Raw genomic sequence first — 13,500 nt, 5'->3', positions numbered from 1 at the left:
TTATGATCATGTATATTTTTAATACCATTTAGAAGATCTATTTTATGTTATGTGTGTGAATGTTTTGCCTGCATATATGTATGTGTGCCACATGTATGTTTGGTACCTGAGGGGGTCAGAATGGAGCATCAGATGTCCCGGAGTTACAGATGGTTGTGAGCCACTGTGTAAGTGCTGGGAACTGAACCCAAGACCTCTGTAAGAGAAACAAGCCTGAATCCTTCTCCAGCCTCTTTATATATATTTTAAAATATTTACGTATTTTGTGTGTGACTGTGTGTGTGTGTGTGTGGGGGTGTTGTGTGAGCATGTAAGTACCCGAACCCCTAGAGACCAATACAGGTGCTGGGAATCAAACTCAGGTCCCCTGCAAGAGCAGTATGCATCCTCTCAACTACTTAGTGATCCCTTCAGCCCTGGGTCTATATTGTCCTAGGCCTCTTTCTTGAAACCATAAAGCAGGCATTGGTATAGATAGTATTTAAAGTTTTTGCAGGTATGGTGGCACACACCTTTGAACCAGCACTCCTGAGGCAGAGGTAGGCAGATTCTATGAATTTAAGGCCAGGCCAGCCTGTTGTTATGCATAGTGAGGTCCCGTGTCCTAAATAAATAAATAAATAAATAAATAAATAAATAAATACTTTAAGGTTTTGTTTTGTTTAGATTTATTTATTATTATTTATAAGTATACTTTAGCTGTCTTCAGACACACCAGAAGAGGGCATCAGATCTCATTACGGGTGGTTGTGAGCCACCATGTGGTTGCTGGGATTTGAACTCAAGACCTTCCGAAGAACAGTCAGTGCTCTTACCCTCTGAGCCATCTCGCCAGCCCAATTTAAGGTTTTAAAATAATTTGCTATCACTGCACCTGTGTCTATGTGCAGACAAGGGTGCTTAAGGAGACCAGAGGACAACCTTCTGCAGTAGGTTCTTTCCCTCTGCCTGGAAACTTCTGGGCAGTTCTCCATTCTCTAGTTCCCCATCTCCACAACGGAGTGCTAGGGCTGGTTGCGGCATCTGTCATCAGGGTTGTGCAGTGAGCTTCTTTACCCACTGAGCCACCTCGCCATCTCTGGAGAATATCTTGAGGATAGTCTAACATGGATGGAATATTCTCATCTCTAACTAAAAGAATACACGAGAAAGGGTCAGCAAGATGGCTCAGCAGGTAAAAGGAGCTTGCAGTGCAAGCTCGATAACATGAAGTTGGTCCCTGGAGTCCACATCAAGATGGAGGGAGATAATGATAATTCATGTGCTGTGGCACGCATGCTACCCACCTCTGACACACAAGTTTTGAGAAAGGAATACATAGAAAAGAAGGCAAAAATTAGGCCATTACCTCTATTACATAGGTGACCAGAGGCCCTGGGAAGAGAAATACAAATGGTCAAGGACAGTTGTAGACTCAGAGCAGTGTTCTCAGCCTTCCTGTTGCTGTGACACTTTAACACAGTTCCTCATGTTAGGGTGACCCCAACCACACAATCATTTTTGCTGTACTTCATAATTGCTGTTTTGCTACTGTTCCAAATTGTAATATAAATACCTGTTTTCTGATGGCCTTAGGTGATCCTTGTGAAAGGGTTGTTTGACCCCCAAAGAGGTCTTGCTCCATATGTTGAGAACTACTATCTTAGAATCTAGACCAGCACCTTGCTCTCTCCAAGTCTGTAACAGGCCACACACAGTCCATCTGTTACCATTGGCCCTTAGGAGTTTGGGACAAGAAGCCAGTGCTATCGTGTTTGGTGGCCTCTGAACTGGGTGTTCCCCTGCTGTCTGTGGCAGATGTTATGCCAGTTCACTTCAGTGTTCCTCTTACAGACTACCCAATACCAACGCCATCTCTCCCAACCCCATCTCTCCCTCAGCTCAGTCTTCACAAGTGGCTGTTTTGAGAGACATGGCTAAAAGCAGGCATTTATTTCAAATCTCCAGGTAGATAATTTTCCAGAAGACTGCTGGAAGGCAAGAGGTTCTTTCTTTACTTGTGCAGCAGGTGGCAGAAGAGACCACACAATCTTCACATTTCTAAGTCTCGATTTTACTAACAGCATTCAGGTAAACTGCACCCTCCCCTACCCCCCAAAGGCCTTTTTCCTTTTCCTTTCTGTTACCCCTTGGCTGAGATTTAATCTCGGACCAGCCAAACTGCCCAGGGTCCTTCTGTCTGCTCACGTTTCTGGAAGTCTTCCAAGATGTGATCTGGGACATCGGCTAATTTGCCACACAGTCCTGGATCACGCTGTCCTGGAATGCCAGTTTCTTCTACAGATTTCTGAAGGGATTATTCCAAATCCCATTAATCCTTTCCTCTTCAGTGAAGTGTACCTTACACATAAATGTCTTGTGTAGAGGTTTGCACGGTGACAGTAACTTATAGGGCTAAGTCCTGTGTGTGTGGTTTTGTGAGAGGTAGAGTGTGATGCATAGAGAGAGCTAAGATTACAGATGTGGGAGCACGGAAGCCAATCACCTTGAGAGGATAAGTCTCTGGATGTTCGCAGATGTCTATGGGGAAAAAGCACCCCATGTATTTCCTCAGACCAAACATGGAGGTTTAACATAGCCTGTCTAGACATGCAGGCTCTAACTTCTGGGAAGCACGCATACCTGAATGCATCTCTCTCCTGCACATGAACCTTCACCTCATCTCAGCACAGCAGTGGTGCTCAGTGCATAAGTGAGAGGAAAAGGAGAATTCGAGGGCCTGCTCCTGGCTCAGCCTACAACAAGGAAGCAAGATGCAGAACGGAATGTAAGATGGCCAGGATTGGCTTCCTCCTCCTCCTCCTCCTCCTCCCCTCCTCCTCCTCCTCTTCCTCCTCTTCTTCCTCCTCTTCTTCTTCCTCCTCTTCTTCCTCCTCCTCTTCTTCCTTCTCCTCCTTTCCTTCCTGTGTGCATAGCACCAGAGAGTAGGCCACATTTATCTGGGCAAGCAAGACTCCATTATGCCTGAAAATGTTAACAGTTGGAAATTCCTTTCTCTTGGAGAAAAATTAGATGGGAGGGGAAAGGCAGGGCCTCTTTTCCGTTATATGTAGAGAGACATTTACAATTCTTGCACTACTTGGTCTCCAGTCAATGTTTCCAATACACTCTCCTCTGTTTTGCATGCACTCCAAGGTAGTCAAGAATTTGTCACTGTGCATTAAGCAAGCTACATTTCCACATTTCCTTTGCTTAAACTCTTTCCTCTTGGGATTTTCTATTTACCCATCTGTTGGACTCCTTAAAACCCATCTCAGACTAATTTGTTCTTGGAAGCTTTCTTTTACTCTCTGACACAGAAATGGTAATTTTTCACTTGACATATTATTTGTTGGACTGCCCCTATTAAACTGAATTTTCAGATAACAGGGACCATTTTGTTGTTCTGAAGTACACATGTCTAATACTTAAAGCATCTGGGATTAAGGTCTTAACTGTGGTGGTAATGCAGGCCCTTAATCCCAGCATTTGTGAGGCAGAGGGGCAGAGGCAGGTGAGTTCCAAGCCAGTCTGGTCTACAGACAAGTTCCAGGACAGCCAAAGCTACTTGGGTAAACATTTCTTTTAAATTTAGCTTTTTAAATTTAATTAATGGATGGGTGATGTGGGGGCTGCCTTGCCAAAGGTGTCCATTTGAATTACTGATAGGATTTTATCCTTTTGAGATGGACCTTGAGCTTGTCACCCTCCTGCTTCAGCCTCAGTGCTGGGATCACTGATATATGCCATATCTGACTGACAACATTTAATAGAAGCTATCCGTCTGAGACAAAGATCCAAACACAGAGCCAGCAAATGTTGCACAAGAGCAGTTGGGATTACACTGGAATACCTTTCCATTTCAAAAAACTCTGAAAGCCAGGAATCTAAAACCAGGAACAGCGTATTCCTTCTGAGGGCTCTGAACGGTGAATCTGTTTTCTGGCTGTCTCTGGTTTGAGGAAGTCTCTTTGCATGACATTCTCTCACTTGGATATTGAGATGTCAAAATTTTCCTTTATTTTCCACTTAAGCTAGTGTTTTACTATGTTGCCTAGAACAGATCGGGACTCCTAAAATCAATGCCCCAGCTTCAGCCTGCAGGGTAACTCTAATGACAGTGCATTGCCATCCTTAGCTGGGGTTTCTTTTTGGTTAAGGACACTTTCAATGTGGTACCGGGCTGGAGAGCATCTGATAAGGGCACCCAGACATTGAATTTGTCTACTCAAACCCAGGACTGTCAAAAATGGAGCGAAAGAGGAAGACACAAACTATCCTGGCAATTTAAAAATCCAGGCCTCTGGCTTCTCACCCACCCACCGACTGCCTAGCGAAGACTGAACAGCAAGGGGCGCGTTTGCCTCCGGGTCGGCCGAAGGGTGCCGCGCGTCAAAACCACTCCCAGCAGTGCTTCCGGCAGGGAGGGCCGAGTTTGCACTGCGCAGCCGCGGGGGCGGGACTGGCCTCGGTCTCGGAAGCCGGAACCGCTAGCTTGTGGGTCTTCGGTCCCAAGACCATGAGCGCGGCGGGTGGCCTTCGTCGCCGCGCGCGTCTGTCGCGCCTCGTGTCCTTCAGCGCGAGCCACCGGCTGCACAGGTGGGGTGTGCCCACGTGTGTCACCGCACGCGCGGGGCTTGTCCCGCTATGTCCCTGGGGGGCGTGGCCACGTGCGTGGGTTAGAGCGGAGCTGGGGCGGGCGAAGAGGAAATGGTGAAGGTGCGGAGCTGCACTACCGGCACTCACCCGGGAGAGGGCGGTATAGCTCCGATCCCGGAGGACCCACTCAGGAGAGGTTCCCTCCAGAGGTTGCCCACATCCAGAGGCACAATAACAGGAGCATGGGCAACCGGGTGCAACCCAAGGTAGTTTTCATCCCTTTTTTACCAAAAAAATAAAACCAGCCTTGATACTTTCCAAAGGAGCAACACAGTCGGGAATTGAATCCCAGAGAAACAAGACCGCACCTGAGAGTTGGTTTCAAAGGGAGCTTCGTTACTCGAAGGTTTGCTCTTTGGATCTGCATGTTGTTGTCAGAGAACAGCCCTTTCTAACAACATCCATCCACTCCTAACTGGACACGGCTTTGTCCCATGCTAGGAGACAGGGTTGTCATAGGGAACAGCAGACACTTGTCATCCCCCCTCCACCCCCCCCCCACCCCCCGTGTGGTCAAGTTTGGTACAGTGAGAAATTTCTCCAAAAGTCTTGTGAACTGTATTGCTCTAAGTGCTCAGTAGAAGAGAGTGAAGGGGATAAGAAAGATTTTAAAGAATTTAAACTTAAAAAGTTGTGTTTGTGTGTGCTTGTGTGCTATGTGCACAGCTTGCACGAAAGAGTCTGTGGAAGCCAAAAGAGGGCGTCAGATTCCTTGGAACTGGAGTTACAGGCTTCTGAACTGTCACGTGGGTGGGCTGGGAACTGAACCCTGGTCTTCTGCAGTAGCAGTAGGCATTCTTAACTGCTAAGCCATCCTTCCGGCCTCTCAAAAGGGATTTTTATAATAGGAAGCTTACACACAAGGTTAGTAAGGATGCACAGATAAGTTGACTGATCCAGATTCATTAAGCTAATTGTTTTCTGTCTGGAATGACAGCCACGGCATAGTAAGGTTAAAGCTTCACCGGACTTGAGTGTCCTGGAACACATTGGTAAGGTTTCCACTAGGCAACTGCTGAGGCAGAGGAGGGCAAGATTGTGAAAAGAAGAGCCTGAGGTCATTATTTGTCAGGAGGAATGACGTTTTTAAGCCGCTGGAGGACATGTAGGTCTTTGTGCTTATCACTGCTCCTTGCTTCATCTCTTATCCCATAGCTAATACTCAGGGCTTGTTGAATTGGAAGGTGGAGCCGGGATGTAGCACAGTAGGTAGAGTGCTTGACTACACAGTGCCTGCTTACATAGATCTCAGGACTTGGGAGGTGGTGGTAAGAGGGTCAGAAGTTGAAAGTCGTGCTAAGTTACCTAGTGAGTTTGAGGCCAGCCAGGGATAGAGAAGACCTCGACAGAGAGAGGGCAGGAGAGACAGTGCTGACTATGGGCAGATTTGTTGACATCTTGCTGTGGACTAAGTGGGTTGAGATGAAGGTTTTTGATGATTTATGTGGCTTAATTAGAGAGTGGAGCATTGGTTCTTGGTAGAAACGGGGATCGTGAAATCCAAGCTATCAAACCAGTTGATCATCTAAAGTGAAATGAAATTGTAGAGTTTTCACAAACCCCAGGAAAACTAACGGAGGAATCTGGATGTCTGAACTTCGGGCTGACTTCTGTCTTTCTCCTGTCAGCCCATCTCTGAGCGACGAAGAGAACGTAAGAGTGTTTGGGAAATGCAACAATCCGAATGGCCACGGGCACAACTATAAAGGTGAGGGAGGGGCACATTCCCTCCTAGCCTGTCAGGAAGAAGGACGAGCGTGACTACAGGGGCTGGGAGCGAGCCGCTTCCGGGACAGGGTCAGGGCTCTGAGCCCTTCAGTGGAAATTCAAGACAGTCATTGTCTTGGTTGGATAGGTGTTCTGGTTTACCTCACAATTGTCTACCATGTTAAAGATAGTAGAAAACAACAACAACAAAATGAGTTAAAGCATTTTCTTTGACATTCAAATGCATAATAAAACTGCCATCCCCTGTTTCCTTTTAATTATGTTGGGCTAAAACTAATGTTAAAATTTGATTATGGTGAATGTTTGAGGACACAGGTATGTTTAACCTGATTTAAACATGATACCATGTATGTATGAATTGAAACATCAAATAGTGCCCCTTTATATGTAGACTTTTTATATTTTTATGTATTAGCTAAAATGTAAAACTTCATAGCAAAATAAAAAATGATTATTTTGAGTAAATACTGGCTAATGAAAGGTATTTTACCTAGGATGCATTATATTGCAGAAAAAGAGGTTTTCTAAAAATGATTTATTGATTTATGTATGTGAGTACATTGTAGCTGTACAGATGGTTGTGAGCCTTCATGTGGTTGTTGGGAATTGAACTTTTAGGACCCTCTGCTCATTCAGGTCAACCCTGCTCGCTCTGGTCGGCCCTGCTCACTCAGTCCCTGCTTGCTCTGGCCCAAAGATTTATTTATTATTATACTTAGGTACACTGTAGTTGACTTCAGATGCACCAGAAGAGGGGGTCAGATCTCCTTACGGGTGGTTGCTGGGATTTGAACTCAGGACCTTTGGGAGAGCAGTCAGTGTTCTTACCCGCTGAGCCATCTCATCGGCCCCCAGGATTTTATATATAACTTTCCTGGCAGTATTCTAAGAAAGTGATTTGTGGGAGGAGAAGGGACATGATTCTCAGAACAGGCCTCCTAAGCCCTGGAGTGGAGTGGTGTATGGTGAGACAGGGTTACAGACGGCTTGGAGAGATCTGAGTTTGTGGTTTAGCTCCTGGCTCTCATTTCCTGTTACCTCTTAGCCTCAGTGTGCTTACTCACAATGAAATACCCAGTGGTGTGTGTGTGGAAGGGAAAAAGTCCAAACTTATAAAGGTGCTGACCAGTTTTCAAGCACTTCAGCCCGCTGTTTTATGAGCTGAGCACACACACATGTCTGACAGTGAACGATGACTGGTTTTGCCTGCAGAGGAGGTGGGTCAGTTTGCTACATAGCTGGATGTGCACGTGCATTCTCCACTTTACAGGCAGAGTCTGAGCCGCATCTCCCTCCTCCCAGGGATGGCAACCTTATAAGCAGGAAAGCTTCACACCTTTTTGGATTTGCAATTTTCTCTGCTCAGCCAAAGCTTCCTCCAAGCTCCCCTGTCTGAGCTGAGTCTTCATTGACTGGTAAAAAAATCTTAATGAAAAGAATAGCTATTTGGAGAAAAGTTGAAGTATAGCCTTGGGGACTGTAGATCGATGTTTATGTCGCTAACTTGCGCTAATCTGTTGAAAGTCATGTTTTGTTGGTATGTTTGTTTTCTTTCTCACAGTTGTGGTGACAGTCCATGGAGAGGTACGTGCTGGAAAGGGGGTGTGGATTTGTTCAGATCGTGGGGCCACCTTCCAGACACTGGTGAAGTCTGTCTGTGTTGAAAGCTTGTGTTTCAGTTGTTTCATGGCTGTGTGGTGAGCTGCCGCCTTACCAAGCCTGGCTGTTATGTGTGCATGGGGAGAAGAGCCATCCAGTGGAAAGGGTGCTGCCAGGACATGGCACTCTGTACCCAGAATAAGAAGTGTCTCTAGGGTGAGGGAATGTGGCTGGTCTGCGTGTTGTACAGCCTTTAATAACTCAGAATAACTCTAAACTTTACATTTAGACAGGGTCTCATGTTCAAGGCTGCCCCTGAACTTCCTGTGTTGCCAAGAAAGGCTTTGAACTCCAGATCCCCCTGATTCTGTTTCACAAGTGACGGGATTGCAGGCCTGAGCCATTCCCCAGCTTTGTGAAAGCGGTCATATGGAGAGCCTACTACAATGGCATTCACCCTCATTTCTTCCTTAGATTGATCCGGTTACAGGAATGGTTATGAATTTGACCGACCTCAAAGAATACATGGAGGTAATGCGTGTTGGGTGCTTCATGAGTGCTCTCCCCTTATGACCCCATTAAGTCCCCTGCTCACCTGGCTCCTGAGATGACGCGGTTTTATGGGTTGGAGTAGGTGGGGGAGTGACAGGATGTTTGTAGTTGGAGTTGTGTTGCAATAATGGAAGAGACGTTGCATGCTCATTTCCTAGTTGCATTGGAAACCACCTCATTTTTCTACGCATTACATTTTACCCCCTTCACAAGCTTTTGCTCATTCTCTGAATGTTGTACCATTAATAAAATTTTTTAAAAATACCACATTTTCCTTTAAAAGTTATTTTTGTAATTATGTAAGTCAGTTTATTAAAGCTTAAGTATTGGAATACAGAGAAGAATGAAGGAGTCATGGCCCCATAAATATACCAGTCCAGGTGACCGTAGAGGCTGGGAGCCTTGGGTCTCTAGGAGCTGGAGTTACAGGTGGTTATAGGCCATCCCATGTGGGTGCTGGGAACCCCAGTTGGGTCCTCTGAAAGTGCATCGAGTGCTTCTAGCCGCTTAATCTCAGCCCATTTCTGCAGCCCCAATGCTATACTTATTTAACAACTGTGGCTCTATGCTAAGTAACTGAGACAATCCTGATAGTGATAACACATCAGGATATAGTCATTAGGAAGTTCCTTGATTGTATCACTGTAAGATTCTTGTAAGAAATTTTAGAGTTTTCTTATACTAGTTTCTCCATTCCATGGGTTAAAATTGAGTGATGCTGGACAGTTAACTCCATTGCCCAAGGCTATGGGGTCTTTCTTGTTCACAACGTTGGGAATTTTTCTTTTTCTAATTCTTTCAATTATCCCACCATTTGAACTTACTTGTTTAGTTCTTCACTTCAGTTTACTTCTGTTCTCAAGGTTGACAGATGTTTTGTTAAAAATATTACTAATAATTACTTTCTCATATTCATATATTCAACAAATTTGTTTCTTTGCATTCTTTTAAAAAGCTAATTATTAAAAAATAAAAAGCTAATTATTGGAAATACGAAGATGAATGAATAACACATAACTCATAGAATATATTCACTATCTTTTCTAGGAGGTAAATAATAGTGATAAAACATTATTGAATAAACAAATAAGGGAATTACTGAATAGTGCAGTGCTTATTAATTTAGAGAACTTCTAAAGACAGAGGCTTTGTATTCACAGAGGCACAGAATATATGCATGCAATTCTGTCCACCGTGAGACAGCAGTGAGATGCCTCAGCAATCAAAGGATTGAATACTTAGGAAGCTTTTGAGATTTTCTTCCTCCTTTGGGAGCCTAAATTATTACATATTCCCATTAGTAAAGGTGGCTTCTTGTGACCATAGAATGAAGTTAGAAAGAGTCCTTTAGAAACTTTGATAGAGAAGTTGGGGCCACAACGAGGATCCAAGATAGAACAAAGATATTTATTTTCTTGGCATTCATATCTCTATTTGATTTATTTTTAACAATTAGCTACTTCAGGTGTTGATTTAGGGCCCATTCTTTTTAAATGGTTCCAGTTTTACTGAAGAAAATCAGTTATTAGTGTATCTTCTTGAAATCAGGCCAGGTAGAACATTAGTTTGTTTTGAAATGGTTAAATTTTTGTACAAGAGCTAATGGTAAAAATTAGAATAAGATAATTATAATCTGTGTTAATAACAAAAAGTAACATTATGTTAGTATATACAAACATTAGGAAGTCATAATTTTCATGTTTATTTTTTCTTCTAAGACAGAAGATCAATAAATTATTCTTCAGGGCAGAAATGTAGATGACCGTCATTACAGACCAGGTCTTAATGTAGGTGACCCTGTGCTGTGGAAGGGGGTTTGCAGTACCATTGTAGACAGAATTCAAGAAGCACCAGACTGAACTGTGACTCGTGATGGCTGTTTCTAGAAAGCACCAGGAACTCTCTGTTTTTGTGGTTTCTTCCTTCTGCATTCGGGGGCAAGGATACAGAGTCATGACAGGGAACTAGGTCTGACGTTGTTTCACAGCCTTGTAAGGCTGCTCTGTACAGCCTGGAAGGAACGCTTCCCAGTGTCGAGGCTTGGCTTAGTGAGAGGGGGAGGCTCAGAGACTCTGGGGGAAAGAAGCCTTTGGAGTTGGAGTCCTAATGAGGTCAGTGGCATTCTCTTTCCTCCATGTGCAGGAGGCCATCATGAAACCTCTTGATCACAAGAACCTGGACCTGGATGTGCCGTACTTTGCAGATGCTGTGAGGTGGGTGTCACTGTCTGGCCTCGGGCAGTAGAAATGAAGCACATTAGCATTGTGATTGTCATGTGATACTTTCTAAAATATTGCTGTCATGGTAGATTTTGTTACTGGAATTCATGTTTTATCTATGTATTAAACCTGAAATTGTGTTCATTATTTGTATTTTGAGCTTCTTTCATTCTTTTTCTTCAGCACGACAGAAAATGTAGCTGTCTACATCTGGGAAAACCTCCAGAAACTTCTTCCAGTGGGAGCTCTTTATAAAGTAAAAGTGTTTGAAACTGACAACAACATCGTAGTCTATAAAGGAGAATAGATCTTAGGTTTGCTATTGTAGACAGGCACATTTCTTTTCACACTTGAAAAAGGCTTTGTCCTTCTAGAGTTCACAGCAGGCATCATATACTTGTGTCTCCATGTTCTGTTCTAGAGTACCTGAGCATTAAAGTAATGTAAGGCCTGTATTTAAATGTATTTAAGAATCAAACTTTCAGTGTATCCTGAATGTGGTTTTGGTGAGAAAGTAGAGAAGGATTGAGGATTGACACCAGGGCCTCACACTCGTGAAGCATAGATTCTTACTTCTGAAGTGCATGCCAGTCCTCTCAAGGCTGTTTAGAGGGTCTTTTATCTAGAGGTTTAAAATTATTTCATCTTGGGCTGGTGTGATGGCTCAGCCATTAAGTACACTGATTGTTCTTCCAGAGGTCCTGAGTTCAATTCCCAGAAACCACATGAAGGCTCACAACCATCTATAAAGGGATCTGATGCCCTCTTCTGGCTTGTAGTTGTACATGCAGACAAAGCATTCCTACTTTAAAAAAAATACATAAATAAAATTTAAAAATAATTTCATTTGAGCAAAATGTTTTGATGTGGAATTATGCAAAGGTAAAATAAACCCATTTTTGTTATCTACCTCATTTTCAGGATTTATTTTTTTTCTTGGTATAATATAAATAGTAAAAATATTTATGCAGTTTTGCTGGGCCAGGCCCCAGGGCCTGCTACAGGCTGAGCAGCTCAGCTACTGTCTGGCTGAGATCCAGGGCTGTGAATTGGTCTGCCTACCCCAATATCTACCCCATCTACAAGCCGCTGAAGCGTGTGGAGGAGCTGCTCCTGCCGAACAAGAGCTACAGGGTCACTGGGACTGGCAACACCGGGACTGGCAACAGTATGCTATCTGAAGTGAGTCTCAGCGTGGCTTAGGATTTCTAGTCTTTAGTGCTTCCAAAACCTTGAACCAGACAAGGGACTCCTTACAATGAATATTTACATGCAAAGCTGCCTGGGCAAAAAAATAAAAATAAAATGATATGTATAAGATTTTATTTATATATTATAGGTTTATGTTGTATAAATATATATGTTCTATATATTAATATATGCATCATAAACATACTGTGTCTCTTATATAACATTACATATAGTATTGCATATAATTATATAACATACCACAGTTATATACAATGCCACTACTATGAATGGACTATTTCCTGAAGAGGTGGGAGAGATAGAGGAGCAAAACTGCTAGTGAGCAGTAGAGAGAGGCAGAGCTAGACATGTAACTGTGGTGACAGGCGTGAGAGAAGCCTGCGGTATGGGAGACAAGTCATTGTGGTCGCTAAGTAGGACTGTCAGCATTGTGGTGTGCAGCAGCCTGGAGCTTCACTCCCATTCAGTCCTGGAACGCATGCCCAGCCACATGATCACCTTGGTTCTGAGCAGTGACAAGAAGACTAAAATGAAGAACAGATCATTTTCTGGACTCTACCTACTCCAATGACCTCTATGGTCTGTGTTGCCCCTGGGGGCTACTGCCATGGTCCCCAGCCCCAGGCCATGTTGAAGCCTCAGGTTCATGTGCAATGCTGTGGTCTTACAGCAGCCAGGAGGTGTGTTGATGTCCCTGGCCCAAGTTACCACCAGAGACCATATAGATAGAAGTCCTTGGTCTGGGCCTCCACCTGAGGCCATGCTGATTTCTGGGTCTGTGCTGTTGGCAGGTGTGTGTATGTGTGTGGTGGGGGGGGGGGCATCCTGATGGGAGTGGCCTACGCTGCCACCTGAGGCCTTGGTGATGTCCAGGTCTGTGCTGCCACCAAGGGCCATGTCTAGGTCCATGGTCCTACTCAGCCAGTGGGCCATGTTGATGTTGGTGGTCTGTACTGCCACAAGAGACCACGCTGGGCACCATGGCATGTGCTGACTCCAGAGACCAAGTGTAAGTCCATGGTCTGTGCTCCTACTGACTATAAAGGGCAAGGAAACTATTTTCGTAATGGTATCGATGACTGCAGACTAGGGTTGAGGCAGAGGGATGTGGAAGGCATCTGTGACAACCCCTGCCCTCACCCCCTTAAAAAAATAGCAGCTTAGACAGAAAGCCACTGAAGAGAACACTTACAAATTGTGAAACGTAGCTCTCTGCCATTGATGGCGTCTGGCGGAGGTGGGGTGGCATGCAGGTCAGGAAGGACTCAGTTTTCTGTTTGAGTCTATTCTCCATGAGTTTGGTCATGCTCCAGTGAATATATGGGTAATGGACCTGTTCTTGGTTTTGTATTGCTTTTTTTTCTCTTTTTCGTCTTTTTTTGGTGGTGGTGGGGGGGGGAGGGGTGGAGGTCACAATGGTTGGGGACCTGGGAGGATTGAGAAGAGAGTGTTCTTGGAGTTCATGATGTAAAATTTCCAAGTAATCTATAACAATACGAGAAAAAGAGAAAACTTAGAGGGGCACAAAGTCTGGATAATATATTTCTTTTAAAAT

At 44.2% G+C, this 13,500-nt stretch overlaps 1 protein-coding gene across 5 annotated transcripts; it reads left to right on the top strand.

Annotated features, from left to right (window-relative positions):
• The first annotated feature begins 4,441 nt into the window (after positions 1–4,441).
• Pts (6-pyruvoyltetrahydropterin synthase) lies at positions 4,442–12,018 on the top strand. 5 transcript variants are annotated; one of them, XM_021172630.3, is made up of 6 exons: positions 4,442–4,578; positions 6,267–6,346; positions 7,928–7,950; positions 8,440–8,496; positions 10,660–10,730; positions 10,920–12,018. In XM_021172630.3, exons 1-6 carry the CDS (start codon positions 4,499–4,501, stop codon positions 11,041–11,043), a joined length of 435 nt encoding a protein of 144 aa, XP_021028289.1. In that variant the 5' UTR covers positions 4,442–4,498; the 3' UTR covers positions 11,044–12,018. The 5 variants fall into 5 exon arrangements, with proteins under 5 accessions (XP_021028289.1, XP_029336918.1, XP_029336919.1 ...); XM_029481058.2 differs by lacking the exon at positions 7,928–7,950 and having other exon boundaries at positions 4,446–4,578; XM_029481059.2 differs by lacking the exons at positions 6,267–6,346; positions 7,928–7,950 and having other exon boundaries at positions 4,497–4,578.
• The last annotated feature ends 1,482 nt before the right edge of the window (positions 12,019–13,500 follow it).

This window comes from Mus caroli, unplaced genomic scaffold (assembly GCF_978045245.1).
Source record: "Mus caroli unplaced genomic scaffold, Mus_caroli_1 scaffold_11, whole genome shotgun sequence".
Taxonomy (NCBI): Eukaryota; Metazoa; Chordata; class Mammalia; order Rodentia; family Muridae; genus Mus; species Mus caroli.
The sequence above is the reverse complement of the archived record's forward strand: the minus strand, read 5'-3'. Positions and strand labels throughout refer to the sequence as shown.